This window comes from Salvelinus sp. IW2-2015, linkage group LG1, assembly GCF_002910315.2.
Source record: "Salvelinus sp. IW2-2015 linkage group LG1, ASM291031v2, whole genome shotgun sequence".
Taxonomy (NCBI): domain Eukaryota; kingdom Metazoa; phylum Chordata; class Actinopteri; order Salmoniformes; family Salmonidae; genus Salvelinus; species Salvelinus sp. IW2-2015.
The window spans coordinates 17472561-17495919 of NC_036838.1; the positions used below are offsets into that span (position 1 = coordinate 17472561).

General features: G+C 42.0%; 1 protein-coding gene across 2 annotated transcripts in view; it reads left to right on the forward strand.

Moving 5' to 3' along the window:
* Nucleotides 1–2547: 2547 nt before the first annotated feature.
* The window catches only part of LOC111961886 (alpha-1-syntrophin-like), a 64770-nt gene continuing 43958 nt past the window's right edge, over nt 2548–23359 (forward strand). The window contains exons 1-2 of one of the 2 annotated variants that reach the window (XM_070440001.1): nt 2548–3017; nt 15220–15405. In XM_070440001.1, the coding sequence (XP_070296102.1) occupies nt 2735–3017; nt 15220–15405 (469 nt within the window). In that variant the 5' untranslated portion in view covers nt 2548–2734. The remainder of the gene's footprint in view (nt 3018–15219; nt 15406–23359) is intronic. The other variant, XM_023984517.2, reaches the window with a different exon arrangement.

Genomic DNA, 23359 nt, shown 5'->3' on the forward strand with positions numbered 1-23359 from the left:
CTTTTATTTGAGAAAACAAATAGGGTAAGGTCATAAGATAACGTTTCACCCATCAAAAACAGAAATGGGTAGGCTACTGCATTGCAGCATTGTTCTGATATCATTATTGTTACAAACTATTATTCAAACAATAAATTGATTCATGGTAACTTGTGATGTCTGTTCATAGAATGATTTATAAGACTTTATAATGGTCTTATTGTGAATTATGAAAGTCCAGCACACAAAAAAACTATTTTCTTTCACAAAAAGCAGTCGAGTAAGGTACTTTAGTAAAAATACTTTAAAGTCGTTTTTTGGGGTATCTGAACTTTACTATTTATATTTTTTACTACTTTTACTTTACTACATTCCTAAAGAAAATAATATACTTTTTACTCCATACATTTTCCCTGACACCCAAAAGTACTGGTTACATTTTGAATGCTTAGCAGGACAGAAATGGTCCAACACACTTACAGTTGAAGTCGGAAGTTTACATACATTTAGGTTGGAGTCATTAAAACTCATTTTTCAACCACTCTACAAATTTCTTGTTAACAAACTATAGTTTTGGCAAGTCGGTTAGGACATCTACTTTGTGCATGACACAAGTAATTTTTCCAACAATTGTTTACAGACAGATTATTTCACTATATCATAATTCCAGTGGGTCAGAAGATTACATACACTAAATTGACTGTGCCTTTAAACAGCTTGGAAAATTCCAGAAAATGATGTCATGGCTTTAGAAGCTTCTGATAGGCTAATTGACTTCATTTGAGTCAATTGGAGGTGTACCTGTGGTTGTATTTCAAGGCCTACCTTCAAACGCAGTGCCTCTTTGCTTGACATCAAGGAAAAATCTAAAGAAGTCAGCCAAGACCTCAGAAAAAAAATTGTAGCCCTCCACAAGTCTGGTTCATGCTTGGGAGCAATTTCCAAACACCTGAAGGTACCACGTTCATCTGTACAAACAACAGTACGCAAGTATAAACACCATGGGACCACGCAGCAGTCATACCGCTCAGGAAGGGGACATGTTCTGTCTCCTAGAGATGAACATACTTTGGTGCGAAAGGTGCAAATCAATCTTAGAACAACAGCAAAGGACCTTATGAAGATGCTGGAGGAAACAGGTATCTATATCCACAGTAAAATGAGTCTTATATCGACATAACCTGAAAGGCCGCTCAGCAAGGAAGAAGTCACTGCTCCAAAACCACCATAAAAAAGCCAGACTACGGTTTGCAACTGCACATGGGGAAAAATATTGTACTTTTTGGAGAAATGTCCTCTGGTCTGATGAAACAAAAATAGAACTGTTTGGCCATAATGACCATCGTAATGTTTGGAGGAAAAAGGGGGATGCTTGCTAGCCGAAGAACATCATCCCAACTGTGAAGAATGGGGTGGCAGCATCATGTTGTGGGGGTGCTTTGCTGCAGGAGGGATTGGTGCACTTCACAAAATAGATGGCATCATGAGGCAGGAAAATTATGTGCATATATTGAAGCAACATCTCAAGACATCAGTCAGGTAGTTAAAGCTTGGTCGCAAATGAGTCTTCCAAATGGACAATGACCCCAAGCATACTTCCAAAGTTGTGTCAAAATGGCTTAAGGACAACAAAGTCAAGGTATTGGTGTGGCCATCACAAAGCCCTGACCTCAATCCTATAGAAAATGTGTGTGCAGAACTGAAAAAGCATGTGCGAGCAAGGAGGCCTACAAACCTGACTCAGTTACACCAGCTCTGTCAGGAGGAATGGGCCAAAATTCACCCAACTTATTGTGGGAAGCTTGTGGAAGGCTACCCGAAACATTTGACCCAAGTTAAACAATTTAATGGCAATGCTACCAAATACTAATTGAGTGTATGTAAACTTCTGACCCACTGACATTGTGATGAAATAAATAAAACATTCTCTCTACTATTATTCTGACATTTCACATTCTTAAARTAAAGTGGTGATCCTAACTGACCAAAGACTGGGAATTATTACTATGTCAGGAATTGTGAAAAACTGAGTTTAAATGTATTTGGCTAAGGTGTATGTAAACTTCCGACTTCAACTGTATCCCTGGTAATCCTGATTGGCGGACTCACTAAACAAACATGCTTTGTTTATAAATGCTGTCTGAGTGTTAGAGTGTGCCTCTGGATATCCGTAAATAAAAATAAAATTATGCCATCTGGTTTGCTTTATATAAGGAATTAGATATTTTTTATACTTTTACTTTTGATACTTAAGTACATTGTAGCAAATACATTTAATTTTGTATATATACTTAAGTATATTTAAAACCAAATACTTTTATACTTTTACTCAAGTAGTATTTTACAGGGTGACTTTCACTTTTACTTGAGTCATTCTGTTAAGATATCTTTAATTTTAGAATTGGGTACTTTCCCCACCACTTACAAAAAGTATGTTGGCCACTGCTTAAACTTAATTAATGGAAAAAAAATCTCCCCTTTATCTTTGCTAATCGTATTGTGCTCAATTAACTTCAATACTTGGTAGAGAGTACTAGGCTAAACCTCTTTGAAGAGGAGAGAGAGAGAGAGAGAGAGAGAGAGAGAGAGAGAGAGAGAGAGAGAGAGAGAGAGAGAGAGAGAGAGAGAGAGAGAGAGAGAGAGAGAGAGAGAGAGAGAGAGGGGGCTGCGCCTCTTGGCATCTCCCCCACCCATATCTCTTTACACGACTACCGAGTGCCAACCCGTCTAGAGTTATTCCAGGAATGTGTTGAACATGGCTGCCACGATGAAGGCACAGAAAACGGGACTGTTAGAACTTCGAGTTACCGTGGACCGTTGGATCCGTGTATTAGCCACACTTACGGAGGAGACTTTAACCGTGAGCCCCGGAGAGGTCGCCGAAGACATAGTTAAACCCAACCCAACTCCCGCCGGTGCCATTAACGGAGACCCAGGCAACCTCAGCTCCTCTCCGGTCCCAGAAACAATAACCAACGTTAAGCGCACGGTGCGAGTTACCAAGCAAGATGTGGGAGGACTTGGAATTAGTATTAAAGGTAGGTTCAATGTAGTGCGTAATCAAACGACACTCTAAAACATTTATTTGGTCCGTTTTTCAAGTTTAACAATGTAAGCTACTCGACACTTGCGTTGGACTTTACTAAAAGTAAACATTGAAAGTACCAACATCCCTCACCGAAGACTTCAACTCTTCGAAGGTCAGTAATTGGGTTGAAGTTTTTCCATGGGTCTTTTCTCAATTGGATTTGTTCAACTCCCGCGTCCGCTTTCCTCAGTCCTCTCGACTCCTTTTGAAGGTAATCGAGGAGAGGTTGCGAGAGTGAACGTTGGGAGAAAATGCGCTAGTATGAAATGAGACTTGGTTGTCATCAGGCAAATTTCATTTACAGGGTGGAATCCCAAAATAAATGTGTAAAGTGATACAAAAATAAATAACAATAGATAAAATGATAAGTAGCATATTGTTTTTAAACGTGTACATGCTTTTCTCCTCACACAAAACAAAAGCTGATTCAAATGAGGTGTGGCAGATTTAAAAACAACTCCAGGAAGAACTTGGGTAGGATACACATGACTATCATAGATGAAAGGTGTCTATCGAGGGGAGGACACTCTTCCATTCGCTTAATAATTGAGAAAAGGCCATTCTGTAGTGCACTAGACTAGGCTGTTTCATGCTGAAGTGCAGTAGACTAGGCTGTTTGTGATAGCCTAAGTTGTTCAACAGCGGAACCTTTTGAAAAGACATCTCAAACTGTTCTCACCAATAAAGCTATTGGAAGCTATTCCAGTAAACCGTGCAACCAACTCTATTTCTCTGAATGTTATTTTGACGACCCGATTCTCTCCCCTAAACATGTTTTGATAGGGTGAATATAGCCTACCAAGAAAGTTTGTCAGGATGCATGGTAACTTCAAGAGAAAGGTAGCCTATCTGCCATGCTGCTGTGCAATAATGGCATATAGTAAACTCTTCGTATAGAAATACGAGCTGATGTTATACAAGCACCACTGTGAAATAGTTACATGATGTCCTGGGAGTGAAATGTTGCCTACTGTAGTCCCATGGGAACAAGGAGCCTGATGTCCATACAAAAAGCTGACATTTAAGATGATTTGGCACAGCTGCTACATCACAAAAGTACGGTCTGCATGTCGAATTGAATTAGGACATCTATTTATTAGGTGACCTGCTTTTCTTTTAATGATTGTGTTCACAAGTTATTACCAACATCAAAATGTCTCCACATACACTGAATGTACAAAACATTAGGAACACCAGCTCTTTCCACGACATAGACTGACCAGGTGAATCCAGGTGAAAGCTATGATCACTTTTTGAGGTCACCTCTTAAATACACTTCAATCAGTGTAGATGAAGGGGAGGAGACAGGTTAAAGAAGGATTTTTAAGCCTTGAGACAATTGACATGTGGATTGTGTATGTGTGCCATTCAGAGGGTGAATGTGTAAGACAAAATATTTAAGTCCAAGAACTGCAGCCAGTACTGGGTTTTTTCACGCTCAACAGTTTCCTGTGTGTATCAAGAATGGTCCACCACCCAAAGGACATCCAGCCAACTTGACCAGCATCCCTGCGGAACGGTTTTGACACCTTGTAGAGTTCGTGGCCCGACGAATTGAGGCTGTTCTGAGGGCAAAATGGGTGCAACTCAATATTAAGAAGGTGTTCCTAATGTTTTGTACTCAGTGTATCCCATGGTCCTTTTGGAGTATTCCACAGTCAACGTTATGGCTCAAACTTGTGATTAGGAAACAAATCATCTATCTGCTTCCTGCATGATCGCGATGGAAAAGCAGGTCAACAAAAACCCTTTGAGACGCACCCTTTCAATCTAAATGTAGCCTCGTGACTATTTATTGTACACCGTTGTAGTATGCACATGCAATCAGATAAGGTGATGGAACATGCTTGTAGGAAAAGTAAGACTTTTGAGGTCTCAAGCTGAAAATACTGTATTTCTAAGAATACATCCCATCTCCTGTTTGAGCTTAAGAAGGTGTGTGCTTGTTTGTTTGTTTGTGAAGAGCAGTAGCGGTGTGTGGGTAAAATCACTGGGGAAGCCAAGCCAGGAAAAAAAGCCATATTACAAGCTATGTGTTGTGATAACTGTGTTGTTTGCTCGATAACCTGTTAGTTCATATGCCTTGTGCCGTGATATATAGGCATAAGGTCGAGACAAAAGAAAACACAGTGGCGGAATAAATTCAACGACACCTTTGTTTCATCACAAAACCGGAGCGCAACCTCTGTCCGGTGAAGTCCACAAAGCATATTGCATGTAACAAACAGTTACATGATCTACAGCAAGGTCAGGCAAGTTAATGTTTCCGACCTTTTCGGACTAATAAATAACTATTGATTTAGGACCATGGAGAGTTACCGCAAGTCGCAAAGAAAACAGGAGCTGCATGCACTAGTCCAAAACCATTTCAACTTCAACATTTCAACATAATCAAATCACCTATGCTTAGTCTAATACAGTGACAACTACAAGATACCAAAAATAATTTAGTCCAATCAACGTAAGCTAAATATGGCGCGGCTGTCCATGGTTATGATTTCTGTGTGTGTGTTTTCGTGCGTGCATTTGTGCAAGTAGAAAAATATGTTGACTCACCCTACTTGTAGAGAAATGCCAATGCCATCCTCCTCTCTTTCATGTTGACGAAACGGTCTATGACTCTGTCATACACTACACGCTTTTATTTTTTGTTGTCCTAGGCTACCTGGCTAAAATGCTTGCTCACTAGCCTAACTTCCTTTCATGGGAAACGTTGGCTAGTTAACATTAGCTACAGTTACAGCTGCAAGTCTCTTGGAGTATGTCGCTATAAGCTTGGCACATCTAACCACTGGGATTTTTGCCCATTCTTTGAGGCAAAACTGCTCCAGCTCCTTCAAGTTGGATGGGTTCCGCTGGTATACAGCAATCTTTAAGTCATACCACAGATTCTCAGTTGGATTGAGGTCTGGGCTTTGACTAGGCCATTCCAAGACATTTAAATGTTTCCCCTTAAACCACTTGAATGTTGCTTTAGTAGTACGGTTAGGGTCATTGTCCTGCTGGAAGGTGAACCTCCATCCCAGTCTCAAATCTCTGGAAGACTGAAACAGGTTTCCCTCAATAATTTCCATCCATCATTCCTTCAATTCTGACCAGTTTCCCAGTCCCTGCCGATGAAAAACACCCACACAGCAGGATGCTGCCACTACCATGCTTCACTGTGGGGATGGTGTTCTCGGAGTGATGAGAGGTGTTGGGTTTGCCCTAGATATAGTATTTTCCTTGATGGCCAAAAAGCTACATTTTAGTCTCATCTGACCAGAGTACCTTCTTCCATATGTTTGTGGAGTCTCCCACATGCCTTTTGGCGAACACCAAACGTGTTTGCTTATTTTTTTCTTTAAGCAATGGCTTTTTTTCTGCCCACTCATCCGTAAAGCCCAGCTCTGTGGAGTGTACGGCTTAAAGTGGTCCTATGGACAGATACTCCAATCTCCGCTGTGGAGCTTTGCAACTCCTTCAGGGTTATCTTTGGTCTCTTTGTTGCCTCTCTGATTAATGCCCTCCTTGCCTGGTGCGTGGCAGGTTTGTTGTGGTGCCATATTCTTTCCATTCTTTAATAATGGATTTAATGGTGCTCAGTGAGATGTTCAAAGTTTTGGTTATTTTTTTATAACCCAACACTGATCTGTACTTCTCCACAACTTTGTCCCTGACCTGTTTGGAGAGCTCCTTGGTCTTCATGGTGCTGCTTGCTTGGTGGTGCCCCTTGCTTAGTGGTGTTGCAGACTCTGAGGCCTTTCAGAACAGGTGTATATTTACTGAGATCATGTGACAGATCATGTGACACTTAAATAAAGTCCACCTGTGTGCAATCTAACTAATTATGTGACTTCTGAAAGTATTGGTTGCACCAGATCTATTTAGGAGCTTCATAGCAAAGGTGTGAATACATATGCACGCACCACTTTTCCGTTTTACATTTTTTTAAACATTTTTAAACAAGTTATTTTTTTCATTTTACTTCACAAATTTGGACTATTTTGTGTATGTCCATTACATGAAATCCAAATAAAAATCGATTTAAATTACAGGTTGTAATGCAACAAAGTAGGAAAAACACCAAGGGGGTGAATACTTTTGCAAGGCACTGTACCTGTGCTCAGTTAAAACAGCAGCAAAGCTGGTTAGGAAAATTACTCAGTATAACCAATGACAATACAGTGCCAGTCAAAAGTTTGGACACACCTACTCATGTTTTTCTTTATTTAATTTTTTTTCTACATTGTAGAAAATAGTGAAGACATCAAAACTATGAAATAACATATGGAATCATGTAGTAACCAAAAAAGTGTTAAACAAATATATTTATATTTGAGATTCTTCAAAGTATCCACCCTTTGCCTTGATGACAGCTTTTCACACTCTTGGCATTCTCTCAACCAACTGCTTGAGGTAGTCACCTGGAATGCATTTCAATTAACAGGTGTGCCTTGTTAAAAGTTAATTTGTGGAATTTCTTTCCTTAATGTGTTTGAGCCAATCAGTTGTGTTGTGACAAGGTAGGGGTGGTATACAGAAGATAGCCCTATTTGGTAAAAGACCAAGTCCATATTATGGCAAGAACAGCTCAAAGAGAAACGACAGTCCATCAATACTTTAAGACATGAAGGTCAGTAAATCCGGAAAGTGCAGTTGCAAAACCATCAAGAGCTATGATGAAGCTGGCTCTCATGAGGAACGCAACAGGAAAGGAAGACACAGAGTTACCTCTGCTGCAGAGGATCAGTTCATTAGAGTTAACTGCACCTCAGAGATTGCAGCCCAAATAAGTGCTTGTGGCTGGTGTTGTATTAGTTTCAGCCCCCTTTTACAAAATGACTCCCCCTAATGACATAAACATTTAATGACATAAATATATTTTTTTGCGGCTTTGAACATCAATTGGAACTGTTTAAATAAGTGAAACCGACCACCAACCGGTGACTCCCCACTGTCTCGACAGAGTGGCGCTGCCACGTCAAGCCGAGAGAGAGCGAGCAAAAGGCAGGAGGCGGCCAGCTGACACCACAATGCGAACAGCTGACAAGAAGCTCCCAGAATGCAGTTGTCATTGGCCTGAGATGAAAGCTATTTGATGGCAGTGGAGCAGTCTGTCTGGGATGTTTATTTTCAGAAGCCTACCCTGGTTCGGTGGAGGGAGGCATGGAGTCGACCTTGCGTTTGGTCCAAAGTGCCGAAGTGCATTTAAGGCCGGATAGGCTTGAGGCCTAAAGTTTGTTTTGACACCATATACTGTACGATAGGTAGGAGTAGACCGGTGTGTAGAAATTAGTGCACAACTCAGATGTTCAGTTCATGCAACAAATCTTATGTTAAATAGTTAGTCAGTTTGAATAAGCATTGGTTGTATCCCTCAAGGGTAACAAAGCGAAACACAATTGGGGCCCTCCTTTTCCGTTCTCATAGACTAGACGTAAATGTAAATCCGAGACACTCAAATTAGTATTATATGTTACATTTGGTATGGTTACATAAGACCGATGTTTTGCCTTAAGCAAAACGAAAGTAGGGTGGTTGGTTGGGGTGGATGGGCAGGTGTATAACGAGAATGTCGAATCTCATAACGGACAACTTTAGCATTTTAGCTAATTAGCAACTTTTCAACTACTTACTGCTTTTTAGCTACACTAAAGAACAAAAATATAAATGCAACATGTAAAGTGTTGGTCCAATGTTTCATGAGCTGAAATAAAAGATCCCAGAAATGTTCCATATGCACAAAACGCTTATTTCTCTCAAATTTTGTGCACAAATTTGTTTACATCCCTGTTAGTGAGCATTTCTTCCTTGCCAGTATAATCCATCCACCTGACAAGTATGACATATCAAGAAGCTGATTAACTTCTAGTTCCTCCCAAACCCGGATCCGGGAGCACCCCCCACAGTAAAAAAGCTGACTAGCATAGCCTAGCATAGCGTCACAAGTAAATACTAGCATCTAAATATCATTAAATCACAAGTCCAAGACACCAGATGAAAGATACACTTCTTGTGAATCCAGCCATCATTTCTGATTTTTAAAATGTTTTACAGGGAAGACACAATATGTAAATCTATTAGCTAACCACGTTAGCAAAAGACACCACTTTTTTTACTCCACCAGTAGCTATCACTAATTCGACTAAATAAAGATATATAGCCACTAACCAAGAAACAACTTCATAAGATGACAGTCTGATAACATATTTATGGTATAGCATATTGTTTTTTAGAAAAATGTGCATTTTTCAGGTATAAATCATAGTTTACCATTGCAGCCACTATCACAAAACTCACCAAAGCGACTAGAAAACTACAGAGAGCAACGTGTATTACCTAATTACTCATCATAAAACATTTCTTAAAAATACACAGCGTACAGCAATTGAAAGACACAGATCTTGTGAATCCAGACAATATTTCAGATTTTCTAAGTTTTTACAGCGAAAACACAATATATCGTTATATTAGCATACCACATGAGCTAACATCACCCCAGCATTGATTCAAGGCAAAAAGAGCGATAACGTTATCAACCACAAATATATACATTTTTTCACTAACCTTCTCAGAATTCTTCAGATGACAGTCCTGTAACATCATATTACACAATGCATATAGAGTTTGTTCGAAAATGTGCATATTTAGCATCACAAATCGTGGTTATGCAATGTAATCTGTCAAAACATGGCATGCATTCTGGCCGGCGCCATCTTGGAAAGGYACCTAAGTTTACGATTATTTATCGATTAGATTGACAAAAAAAATACAGGTTGGACAGCTAATGAAAGATGCGTTAGTTATTAATGCAACCGCTGAGTTAGATTTTTAAAATTAACGTTACTAGACATACAGTGTGCGTTACAGCCAGACTAGTGCCGCAACAATGGCCGACAAATGCGTTTACATTTTTCCACATAAATACGGAATAAAATCATAAATAGCTCTTACTTTTGGACGAGCTTCCATCAGTATCTTGGGCAAGGTGTCCTTTGTCCAAAAGAATCGTTGCTTTGTTGTAAAACGTCCTCTTCAACTTCGGAACTAGCCGCTAACAATAGCTACGTGGCACACACATGTCCAAATCCTCAAAGCGCAATACTACGAAAATTGCGAAAATAGCAATATACTCGCATAAACTGATATAAATCGGTTTAAAATAACTTCGTTATGATGTTTCTAACACCTATATCGAATTAAATCACAGACGGATATATCTTAGCCCGATAACGAGAGCTTTTGAGCATGCCATTCTGATGTCCTCTCTTGCGTCTTGAGGAGCGTTCAAAAGAACGGACATGTCACTCCATGGCCTTTTATAAACTCTGAGAAATACGTAGAGACTCCATTCCACTTCTCATTGGTTACTAACATCCAGGGGAAGGCGGGTGCAGTTCATTTCGACCCATAGGGCACATACAGAGTTTTAAACTGATCTCAGAACAGAGCCTAGTTTTCAGACCTTCGCATGTCCTGTCATGATTTTCGCTGTAGAAAGAGTTCTGGTTCACCCACAGACATAATTCAAACGGTTTTAGAAACTAGAGATTGTTTTCTATCCAATAGTAATAATAATATGCATATTGTACGAGCAAGAATTGAGTATGAGGCAGTTTAATTTGGAGACGATATTTTCCAAAGTGGAAACAGCACCTCACTGTATTGAGAAAAGGTTAAACAGCATGATCAKTACACAGGTGCACCTTGTGCTGGGGACAGTACAAGGTCACTCAAAAATGTGCAGTTTTGTCACACAACACAACGCCACAGATGTCTTCAAGTGTTGAGGGTGCTTGCAATTTGGCATGCTGACTGCAGGAATGTCCACCAGATCTGTTGCCAGCGAATTGAATGTTCATTTCTCTACCATAAGCCTCCTCCAATGTCGTTTTAGAGAATTTGGCAGTATGTACAACCGGCCTCACAACCGCAGACCACTTGTAAACATGCCGGCCCAGGACCTCCACATCCGGCTTCCTCACCTGCAGGATCATCTGAGACCAGCCAACCCGGACAGCTGATGAAACTGTGGGTTTGCACAACCGAAGAATTTCTGCAAAAACTGTCAGAAGCTGGTCGTCCTCACCAGGGTCTTGACCTGACTGCAGTTCGGTGTTGTAACCGACTTCAGTGGGCAAATTCTCACCTTCGATGGCCACTGGCATGCTGGAGAAGTGTGGTTTTCACAGGTGGGTACTGGTTTCAACTGTACCGGGCAGATGGCAGACAGCGTGTATGGTGTCGTGTGGGCGAGCGGTTTGCTGATGTCCACGTTGTGAACAGAGTGCCGCATGGTGGCGGTGGGGTTGTGGTATGGGCATGTATAAGCTAAGGACAATGAACAATGGCAATTTGAATGCATAGGGATACCGTGACGAGATCCTGAGTCCCATTGCCATTCATCTGCCGCCATCACCTTATGTTTCAGCATGATAATGCACGGCCCCATGGCACAAAGATCTGTACACAATTGCAAGTAGCTGAAAATGTCCCAGTTCTTCCATGGCCTGCTTACTCACCAGACATGTGACCTATTTAGCATGTTTGGGATGCTCTGGATCGATGTGTACGACAGCGTATTCCAGTTCACGCCAATGTCCAGCAACTTCGGACATCTATTGAAAAGGAGTGGGACAACGTTCCATAGGCCACAATCGACAGCCTGCTCAACTCTATGCAAATGAGATGTGTCGCGTGAGGCAAATAGTGGTCACACCAGATATTGACTGGTTTTCTGATCCACACCCCTACCTTTTTTTAAGGTATCTGTGACCAACAGATGCATATCTGTATCCCCAGTCATGTGAAATTCATAGGTTAGGGCATAATTCATTTATTTCAATTGACTGATTCCCTTATATGAACTGTAACTCAGAAAAATATTAGAATTTTTTGCATGTTGCATTTATATTTTTGTTCATTGCACTTTACAACTACTTATGATGTTAGCTAACTCTTCCCCTAACCCTATGTCACGCCCTGGCCTTAGTATTCTTTGTTTTCTTAATTATTTTGGTTAGGTCAGGGTGTGACATGGGGAATGTATGTGGTTTTTGTAGTGTCTAGGGTGGTTGTAAGGTTTAGGGGGTTTATTAGAGTAGTTGGGTTTATGTTTAGTATAGTAGTCTAGCTGTGTCTATGGTTGAGTGTAGGTATCTAGGAAAGTCTATGGTTGCCTGAATTGGGTCTCAATTAGAGACAGCTGGTTATTGTTGTCTCTGATTGGGAGCCATATTTAAGGCAACCATAGGCTTTAGCTGTTTGTGGGGAATTGTCTATGTTGAACGTTTGTAGCCTGTGTGTGTGCACTACGTTTATAGCTTCACGGTCGTTTGTTGTTTTTGTATAGGTTGTAATAGTGTTTCGTTTCATGTTCATCTTCGTAGTAAAATAAAAGAAGATGGCTTATTTTCCACATTCTGCGTTTTGGTCCGTCTCTCCTCCACACGATCGTGACACCCTAACCTTAACTATTTTACCTAACTCCTAAACATAACCCTAACCTTAACTCTAACCTTAACCCTTACCGCTAGCCTAGCTAATGTTAGCTAGCTAGCTGACATTAAACACCTAGCTAGAATTTGTTACATATCATACATTTKGCAAATTTGTAACATATTATACATTTTGCAAAATTAAAACTTATTGTGCGTTTTGAAAATTCGTAACATATAATACGAAGTCGCACAAAAACCATCAGGCGCTATGATGAAACTGGTTCTCATGAGGACCGCCACAGAAAAGGAAGACCCAGAGTTACCTCTGCTGTAGAGGATAAGTTCATTTGAGTTAACTGCACCTCAGAAATTGCAGCCCAAATAAATGCTTCACAGAGTTCAAGTAACAGATACGTCTCAGCAGCAACTGTTCAGAGGAGACTGTGTGAATCAGGCCTTCATGGTCGAATTGCTGCAAGGAAACCACTACTAAAGGACACCAATAAGAAGAAGAGGCCTGCTTGGGCCAAGAAACACGAGCAATGGATATTAGACCGGGGGAAATCTGTCCTGTGGTTCCCACCGTGAAGTATGGAGGAGTTGTGATGATGTGGGGGTGCTTCGCTGGTGACACTGTCTGTGATTTATTTAGAATTCATGGCACACTTAACCAGCATGGCTACCACAGCACTCTGCAGCAATACGCCATCCCATCTGGTTTGCGCTTAGTGGGACTATCATTTGTTTTTCAACAGGACAATGACCCAACACACCTCCAGGCTGTGTAAGGGCAATTTGACCAAGGAGAGTGATGGAGTGCTGCATCAGATAACCTGGCCTCCACAACCACCCAACCTCAACCCAATTGAGATGATTTGGGATGAGTTGGACCGCGGAGTGAAGGAAAAGCAGCCAACACAGCCAAGACAACTCCTTCAAGACTGTTAGAAAAGCATTCCAGGTGAAGTTGGTTGAGAGAATGCCAAGAGTGTGCAAAGCTGTCGTCAATGCAAAGGGTGACTACTTTGAAGAATCAAAAATATATTTTGATTAAAAAAAAATTTGGGTTACTACATGATTCCATTTATGTAATTTCATAGCTTTGATGTCTTCACTATTATTCTACAATGTATAAAAAAGTAAAAATAAAGAAAAACTGGAATGAGTGGGTGTGTCCAAACTTTTGACTGGTACTGTGTATACTGTATATATATTTACAAAAAATATATAGGGGGGATTGGAAAGGATTCAGACAAAAAAATAATAAGAGAAGTGTGATTTCTTTTTTTCGAATTTCACATATTCAAGTTGATTGGCTTAAATGTAGTTTATGACATATAGCCCAATATTGCATATTGTCTATGATTTGTTCATGATCTAATCTAAAAGTCTATTTGGAGTTTGTTCCTTGGTGATTTCGATTTGGTGATGTTACAGTCTGGGATTACATTATCTGGTAGTTCTATTTTTATCAATTGAATCACTGAGGATTTTTTCTGCTCTCGCCTCCCACACAATTCACCAGGCGTCAGAATCTCAATTTGGTGGCCATAATTTCTGCATCTCAATCACTGATCAAACAACCATCAAATGTCACACTGGCGTGCAACGCTAGCCCCACTCAGAAAAGGCATAGATCATGTTGACAGCGGAGGGAGTCGCAGTCTGTGGCGATGCCACTGTGATTGAGATGCATGGGTGTGTCAGCCCCGGCATCTTTTATTTAGGGCACCTGGCTCTAGTCTCAGAAGACGATGCATGAATTAAATCCGTAGAATCGCCCGTGGGAGCCAACCTTTGAAATATATATTCGGAGTTAATTTGATTTAATCCTCTTTCGGAACATTTCTCAGCCACCCCAAGGCCGAGACCCAACTGGCACTTGACATTATTGACAATATTTCCCACGAAGGGCCCTCTGGAATGGGCAGATTCATCAGCCTATGAACTGACCTTCATTATCCTGTTAGAGAGAAGGGACTGCAGCCGGGCAAAGTGGATGACTGGTGTCCTCGTATTCTCTACAACTGCAGTCTAAATGTGAAACCAGTCCCTTGCTCAGCTTTTCAAATTAAACCGTTGAGCACTGTCGCGAGTGATGCAGTCTTATGTACTTACTATGAACTCTGTTCTGTCAGTCAATCTAGTCAGTCTCAAGAGTACCTACACCCATGGAGCAAAACTTTCCTTGTGCATTGCTACGTTCCTTTCTCTTAAACAACTTTCAACAAACTTTCTAAGATTCCCAAGATACACCTCAAATGTTAGTCACTAGTATCAGATCCACTGGGCAAAAAATGGTTGAATCAACATTGTTTCCACGCCATCTCCACCCAATGAATCCATTTTTGAATCCATTTTTTTCAAAAAGTTTTAACCTAAATCCAATGACATGGTGTAATGTTTTGTTAATTTCACGTTGAATTCACATTAGTTGACAACTCAACCAAATGTTAATGTGCCCAGTGGGGAGGGACTTACTTTAAGCCCTAGGATAAAGAGTATGTATTCTAATCCTGTAGACCACAATATTTTATATTCATGCACAATCTAAGCCCTGTAACCATCTGGTTTTGTAGTTTGTACGTGAAGCGTACTGTGTCTCATTGATATGAACCGAGCCAATGCCATGTGCTCTACTTTATATATTTTTTTAGATTGAACCTTTATTTAACTTGGCAAGTCAGTTAAGAACAAATTCTTATCTTACAATGACGGCCTACTTTACAGGTGGAAAAGAGAACAAAATGCCCATTCTCATCTCGAAAATCTTCAAGGGGTTGGCGGCTGACCAGACAGAGGCCCTGTACGTGGGTGACGCCATCCTGTCGGTCAACGGCGCCGACCTCCGGGACGCCACACACGACGAGGCCGTGCAGGCCCTGAAGAAGACGGGCAAAGAAGTCATCCTAGAGGGTAAGCAACACCAGGATATTAAGGCATGGCCGGTGTTCCAGGAATTGTTCTAGCGTGACCAGGTCAATTATCGACACTGGTGTAGAGGTTCAAACCATGAATTGCATGGTGTGTACTGCTTTGGTTCTCTTATAGCCATGAGGTAGATTCCTTCTCCTTCAGTGAATTAGAAGCAAGATGAATTGTGAGTGAGTGAACAGTAAGTAGCGAACAACTGCCAAGAAATAGAAAGGTCTCACCTAGAGGAAAAGCCTCTAAGAACACTGAGATAGAGCGGTCCGTAGTTTTATTTTGGGGGCCGTAGAGCGGGCTTATCAGAGTCGATCCTATTGAACCAAAAATAATGGCTGCCGCAAATCTCATCAGAACCCATCAAAACGTCTTGGATAAACTGACAATCCACTCAGTTTCATTAGTTCTGTAACTGTTTCATCCCGAAATGAGATCCTGTCATAAATCGGGAAACTTCTGGAGACTTCTAGGCTGCCGGTCGGCACTGCGGGGGAGAGATGTGGAGAAAGTCCTGGAGGGGATCCTGTAGGTTCACTGCTCTCTGTCTGTTACACAGGCCAGGCAGCGCCCACAGCAGGTGAARGGAAACAGACAGTATTGAATTGGAGATGAGGTCTTTAGCTGCAGGGAGTGGGATTAATAGAAGGCTTTCATGTTGTCCATCGATTGCATGACAGCTGTTCTCTCCCAATCTTTTATGTACATAATGAAAATGCACATCATTGGTCAGAGCTGGTATTCTACGCTCTACAAAATTGATTAAGATTGTGCTAATGCTCTAGAAGGGGAGCACAATATCCACAAGAATAGTTTTGAGTGGATTTCTGTCATGTTTAGTTAGGCTGTAAACCACCAACCTCTCCAGTCCAGTCTAGATCGCCCACTGAGACATACAGTATACAGTGGGTGGATAAACCAGTTTATTGATGTGAGGGAGACAGACCGTCAGAGGAAATGTTTCAGACCCTACGGCTAAGTCCCACAATGCTACAGTGCTCTACAGCCCGGCAGTCAAGCAGATGATATCACTCTAAATCCCTCTGCCCTGTCAACACTAGAAAAGCATTGATGTCAGACAGCTCATCCACCAGGCCTGTGATCATTAATGTCAGAAATCATTTCATAGTTAACTCACACTGAGGAACAGATGTGGCAGCAAATGAGTCGAGAGGTTTCGGGACTTTGCAGTGGTGGAGGTTATTGAGAGGCTTTTGTTGTGTCTGGAATTGCACCTGCAGCACCAGCATTATCCACCAGTTTGTAAACAACAGCGCTAAACTGTAGGTAGTTCTGTTGAATTGTAGAGTTCACAACAGAGAAGCTGTTTGATGTCATGGCGATGTGGCATTTGATTAGCGTGGCACCTTTGATAACAGTCTGACTTCTATGACTTGGAAAAGAAAGAGAAGTACTCGTACGCTGCCTCTGTGCTCCTCTTAACAACGAACTTCCATAGCTTTCCATCGAGTTCAATCAGATCATCTTGATCGTGAAAGCCCCTCCATATGGCATCTTTGGGAACGTTTTTATTGTCGGGAGTATTTAAATCACTTCACTAAATGGAGTGCTGAACTAAATACAAAGACATCACTTCCACACATTTAGCTCAAACACCTCATGATGAGCCGTTATAATTCCACTTGAGCATTTGACCACAGCGTGACTGTTTTATTAGAACGAATTACGTCTAGAATTGGTATTAGATTCAAAAACAGGCATATGTGTTGTTTACCTGTTATGCCTAATGAATGCTTTTAATGGCGCTCATGTGATTTGTATCATTTGCAACAGATATCCCTATTTCAAGCCTGTGGTATGTTACTGTCGATTATTCTACCACTGAGTTCGTGATGATAATGTGATGATAATGTAGCCTAAGACAAATGGCATAATGGGCAAACATTACTACATTACATTACTCACAGATATGTGAGGAGTGTAGAGGTTTCAGCGGAGAGTAGAAAGGCTCTTCGGTGTATTCCCGTGATTCCTCCGTCAACGTGGAAATGGAAGAATCAGTCCAACTCGGCGGCATAAACACCTGAGAAGGTCAGATACAGATAACAGCAAAGCATCACAGATAAAATCAGTAAGCCGCAGCTGGCTTTCATTTCCTATCTGAGTTAACAGGGTGTGTGAGAGAGAGGGAGGGGGGGGGGGTCCCCTGATGTGGGCATACTTTGTGTCCACACCCTATTATCACTATAGGCACACACCTGCAATATATCCAATATAAAATAATACGATATATTCTTACTACTATATAACATAGGCTACTTTATTGAGACTGCATTCATTCCTGCCAATAGCCAGCCAGGCACCGTTCCCACACAGTGAGAGTGAACCAGGGGGAGAGAGGGGAACAGTGGAAGCTGCAGAGGGAAGGACGGCTCTTAATAATGGCTGGAATGGAGCAAATGGAATGGCATCAAACACATAGAAACCATGTGTGTGATACCATTCATTCAGCTCCAGCCATCACCACGAGCCCGAACTTCCCAATTAAGGTGCCACCAACGTCCTGTGGAGAGGAAGGATGGAAGCATGCTSCATATGGCAACCAGGCCTGACTGGGTGTCACAGGGGGTGGCTGGGTGGCAGTGAGGTGACACCGTGGCATGGATAGGAGATAGAGACAAAGTGTGTCTGTGTGTACATACAGCTTACATACACAGGTTTGTGCAGTTTTTAGTGTGTCTTTGTGGGAGGTTGGGCGGGCAAGATTGCTGATGGTGCACCATGTGCTGTGGCGTGGGACAGAATGCGAGGCTTCTAGGGTAAGGTGGTGGACAGGGAAGAGCTCTCCCTAAATCCCACCAGACCAGTAAGCTTCAGCTCCATAGGTGGTACCTACATAGCCCACCGTGTGAAAAGGTTTTGGACTGTGTCCCAAAAGGCCCGCTACTACCTACTTAGTGCAATACATAGGGAATAGGGTGCCATTTGGGACGTAGCCTTGGTTACTGCTAATGAGATAATAAACATAGCCTACCGGTACATGTATTCAGTAGAGACCAACAGATGGGGAAGTAGCGAGAAAGTGTGAGAAAATTTGGCAATCGCAGCACTGTTCCTCAACTATAACCATGTGTGTGATACCAATGCAGCCGTTTTTTAATCTCAATATCAAATCATTTCTGGGTAGCAATTAAGTACCATACTGGGGKTTTTTTATGGTCAAAAATAAATAAAAATAGCTTCCGAGCAAAGATAGATTCCTAGGACTGTCTGGGAGTGGTCTGAGTGGGGAGGGGAAAACCGAAAACTAGCTGTTGTTTGCATTGAGGTTTGGAACTTTTCTTATTGATCTGTTAACTAATTTACCACTTGGCGWTGTCACCAGGCAAGCCAAAACTCCATCCCACCAAAACAAGATGAAATTTCAGGCGGTCTTTTCAAACAACTCTTACACTAAAGGGGTATTATCATAATTTTCATAATTTCAGGGGAAAAAAGTTTTTTACTGAGCTGGGCCTTTGTCAGGCTAACTTTCAGTTGAATTTTACTGGACCAGTCTCTGGCAATGGCAGTAAATCCGTGGGTGAAATGTGCTGGTGCCCACTGCCAAGCCATTTAACGAGGCACACTGGTCACGACTGACAGAGCGGCCCAGCCTGCCTTCACACATAGCTAATGGGGCTCTGAGGACAGTGTAGACCAGGCTGTAAAATGTCGACCATTGAAGCATTACACTGACAAGGCAATGACAAATATCTCTGGAGCTATTACAACCACAACCCTGCGCTCCTCGAACTAATGGGGCACTTGAAAAGTCCCTCTGTGTTCCTCTTTATTTGAGTGTGTGTGTGTAAGAGAGAGAGAGTGTGTGTGTGCAAGTATGTGCCTCTGAGTAGTTTACAAAAATGTGTGTGTGCATGTGTGCCTTATGAGTAGTTTAGTGTGTATGTGTGTTCATGCCAAAAATGTGTGTGTGTTTCTCAGTCCACATGACAATGATGCTAATATGGCCTAGCCAAGTGTGTTTTATCCAACAAATAAGGCTGAGGGGTCAAGCATCTCTGTGACATACACAGCTTCCCACAGTGCCAAATTCCCCCCTGGTCCTCCATGTTCTTCTCAGAGTTCTTCAACTGCAGCCGCAGCCAAACTCCCTCACTGAAGCAACAGGTGATGGCGAGCAACTATGTCCACCCCTCCCTCCCCTTCCCTGCATATCCCAATCCCTGAAGGCTGGGAAACCGGGAAGCACTATAGGATCTGTGGTAATTCCTCTCATCCCGACGTTCCTGTTCTTTCCAAAGGCCGAAGTGAGAAAAGCCAGAACTCCCCAGGGCTTATGACACATGGGCAGTGCTGCAGACTTTACATTGATCTTTTTTTCGACATTTCTCGCCTGTTATATTTTCCTAAAGTAATTGAGCCTCCGCATCTTGGCACACGCAGCTGTCCTACCTATTTTTCTTCCTTTTGAGGTTGCCAGGAAGGCAACGCAATTTGATTAATTGGCAGTTGGGTGCCAGTTTTGTGCCCACGCAGCCTTGTGTGAGGTAACAGCCGGAGCTAACCTGACCCTAGCTCTCGTGCGGCAGGGCTAGCCTCTGCTAACATGTAATCAACTTAGCAAGGCTTGTAGCTTTACTGTAAGCTCAGTGACTGGCTAGTTCTAACTTCTTACCAACAGCAAGAATACATAAACATGAATTTGGTTGAGAGTTGCTAACCTCCTCTTCAGAATGGTTTTCTAAAGGGTTAAAAATATAAAATGTTTACAGGGAATTGTTAAGCTCCCTGCTAAGCAACGCCACACGGATCACTACAGGCTGACAAACATAGGTTGTTTTGTCAGAGGTTTTCTGGTTAATTAGCCTGTCAATCAAAATAAATTGKCTGGTGAAACTCGATGACACTATCTCAGTGGTCCACATCAAAGCAACCAAGGATGGTGCCAACAAAATGGCTGATGAGCCAGTGACGGTATTACCCCCCCACAAATTAATTGGAGCTAACCGCTAACCTTTGAAGGACCACCATGCTTTGTTCCCTGAACTAGTCCTCTCCTCTGGCATTGTAGTGCCCAAGGTGTTGATACATGATATCGCCAGAGGTGAAATGTCCAGCTGTCTTTCAACTCCATACACAGAAAGCGACTAATGACCACACAGAGGCGCTTTTATAAAAGGCTCTGTTTGATTCAAACTTTTACAGAACTTAGGTCAGTGGACGAAGTCAGTTGTCCTATCTGGCCTGCTACACTAGACGTGTAACTTTTGCAGTCCGTGAGATAACCCTATTCATTTCTTGCGCTGCTCTGGTTCCATTTTCAACATTTCTACACACAGCTCAGGCCCGTGAACCCTTGATAAAGTGGCTCAAGCACTGCTCTTGCTGGCCAAAAGATTTACCCTTCCAGTGTAACAGTTACGCTTCCAGTGTAGCAGGTAAAAAAMCTACTGTTTTCCCAACGGCCCAGCCTAGCTCCTAAGTAATAAGAAGAAAGAGAGCTTTTGTGGATGGGGCAGAGTCCTGCATGTGTTGGAGTCTTGATTCGATTAATAATAATTGGAATAATAGCCTGTTATTTAGCTATGCATAATATGTGTATGGTTGTGAAGAGAACCAAGTCATGCAGACTCTTTTTTTWAAATAACTATCACGTTTCAGGTAAGACCCAGATGCAGACAGTGTCGAAGTAACCAAAGTTTATTACTAGTACAGGGGTAGGGAAAATGACAGGTCAAGGGCAGGCAGAGGTCAGTAATCCAGATAGGGTGCAAAAGGTCCAGAATGGCAGGCAGTCTCAGGGTCAGAGCAGGCAGGGGTCAATAATCCAGTGTGGTGTGGCAAGGTACAGAACGACAGGCAGGCTCAGAGCAGAATGGTCAAAACCGGGCAGAACTAGAACAGAGAAACGCAAGGGGAAAACCGCTGGTAGGTTTCACGAAACAAAACGAACTGGCAACAGACAAGCAGAGAACACAGGTATTTAGCACAAGTCTCCAGTCATCTCTTGATATCGAAGTAAGTCGCCCCACGTGACTTACTTTGCTATAAAGTGATAAAGACTGTTCTTTTGCCACCTTTTAGTCAGATCTTTGGTTGGTTGCTTGTTAGGTGAGGGTCAATGACATTTAGTGCATTCAGGAAATCCATTGAAATTATGTTAATTAATTTGGAATTCTGTAAGACTTGGGCAACACAGCTTTGCCTTTAGAGTATACATCAGAATTGTATTTTGTGGTATAGTCATGACAACCACACGGCCAGGAGTTGGCTAAAGTATAATGAAACAGGGCCAGATTTACTAAGTGTTTGCACCACATAATTTATTTCTGCAATAAAACACCAAAAACAAAGCTAAAACATGATACTGTTTTCTTTCTCCTAACCTTCACTTAACTTTTTGGTCTGTCCTCAATGATAATTTTTTTTGTTGTTGAAAAAACAGGTGCAAAGAGGTAAAGTAATTGGTAAGAAGATAATTAGTATTAGTATTGACTACTTCTACTAGTGGTGTGCCACTGACAACAACAACTAGCTCCAAAACCTTATTGGGGTTGRGATCCTCGGGTCTCTACAGTATGTGTTTACATGGTCGGACCACCGGCCTGGGGAAAGATTTGCACGTCCTGTTCCCAAAGACGTTCTGGACTGAGTGCACATTTTGGTCAGGCTCATATGTGGATTAGTACCACAAAAGAAAATGGTTCAATTCAATTACAACTCACCTTGACCATTTTTCTTCCATAGCGTGACGTTTGCTTTTGGGGGCCGGGGGCCCCCTGAACCCCCACACCCCCTCCAAGCAGGCAAACCCCTTAAGGACCAGTGCCCCCACCCTACCCCCTCACAGAGGCCTAGTTCTTCACAAKAACTCCTTAACTCATGCTGGCTGAGTTTGTGTATGGAGAGATGTGTGCCATGAGTTAAAATCACTGATGCCTGTGCCTTCATGTCATCACAACAGCTCCTAACAAATCGGTCAAAAGTCTATTGTGTCTATTAGTATGTCTTATTATGTTGACCCATAGACATATCAATGTGTCATTCCATCAGTAGAGTCCCTTTATGTCCCTCAGACATTATGAGTGTACATTTTGATAAAACACTAACAGTTGGATCACATACATCCAGGGGCACAACTTTAACTGGGAACTGGGGGACATGACCCCCCCCCACATTCTGAAATTGCTTTTTTGTCCCCCCCCAATTTTATTGTGGCGCTGTGATACAAAAAGTGCCGTCGGTGTGCTTTAGGACCATGAGGCCGCTTCAGAGCAGTCGGTTAAGCTGTTTGGCTGTTTCAGATAGCTGGATTTAGGGCCAGGCGGACGCCACAGAGCATTCAGACAGGCTGTGTGAAGGCAAAGCTTCTGAAAGGCTGCCTTATAGGACTGGCACAGGAGAGTTGAACAGAGGCAGCTGCTGTCTGTGTGTGTTTAGCTTTTTCTCCGAGTTGTAAAAGCAAGCAGAGCAGAAACTGGCTACTCTTTATTTGACTTTATTTGGCTGCCAAGGTAACTGCTGTTTGACTTAACAGAAAAAAAGCATTTATTCCCAGTSCTGAGCTAGTAGTGTAACTGACATGTAACATTAGCTAATCTTTCATCCCCTCTCGACTGAAGTTCTGTAGCTACCACAGCCAGCTCTATCCTCTAGCTATCTGTCAAGTAGCAGTATCAAACAGCTGTTGTGTGTATAGAAATGTTTTGTAGCCTTTGTTTTGTCCCGTTTCAACAGAAGTAAATAAACTTGGCTAGTTTTCGCCAGTTGATGTACCATTAGAGCTAGCCAAAAGTTGGCTAACGTTATTTTTAAGTTATTATTTTCAAAATAAAACATTGAACATTTATAGTCAAAGCATAGTGTAAAAGCAGGTGAGCTGGTTCTACTCTTTTTCTACCATTTTCTAGTGTTTTGTGGTGGAAAACTGAGCACGTCGAGCATAACATATCAACCTTGTTTCCCATAGATAGATAGGCTA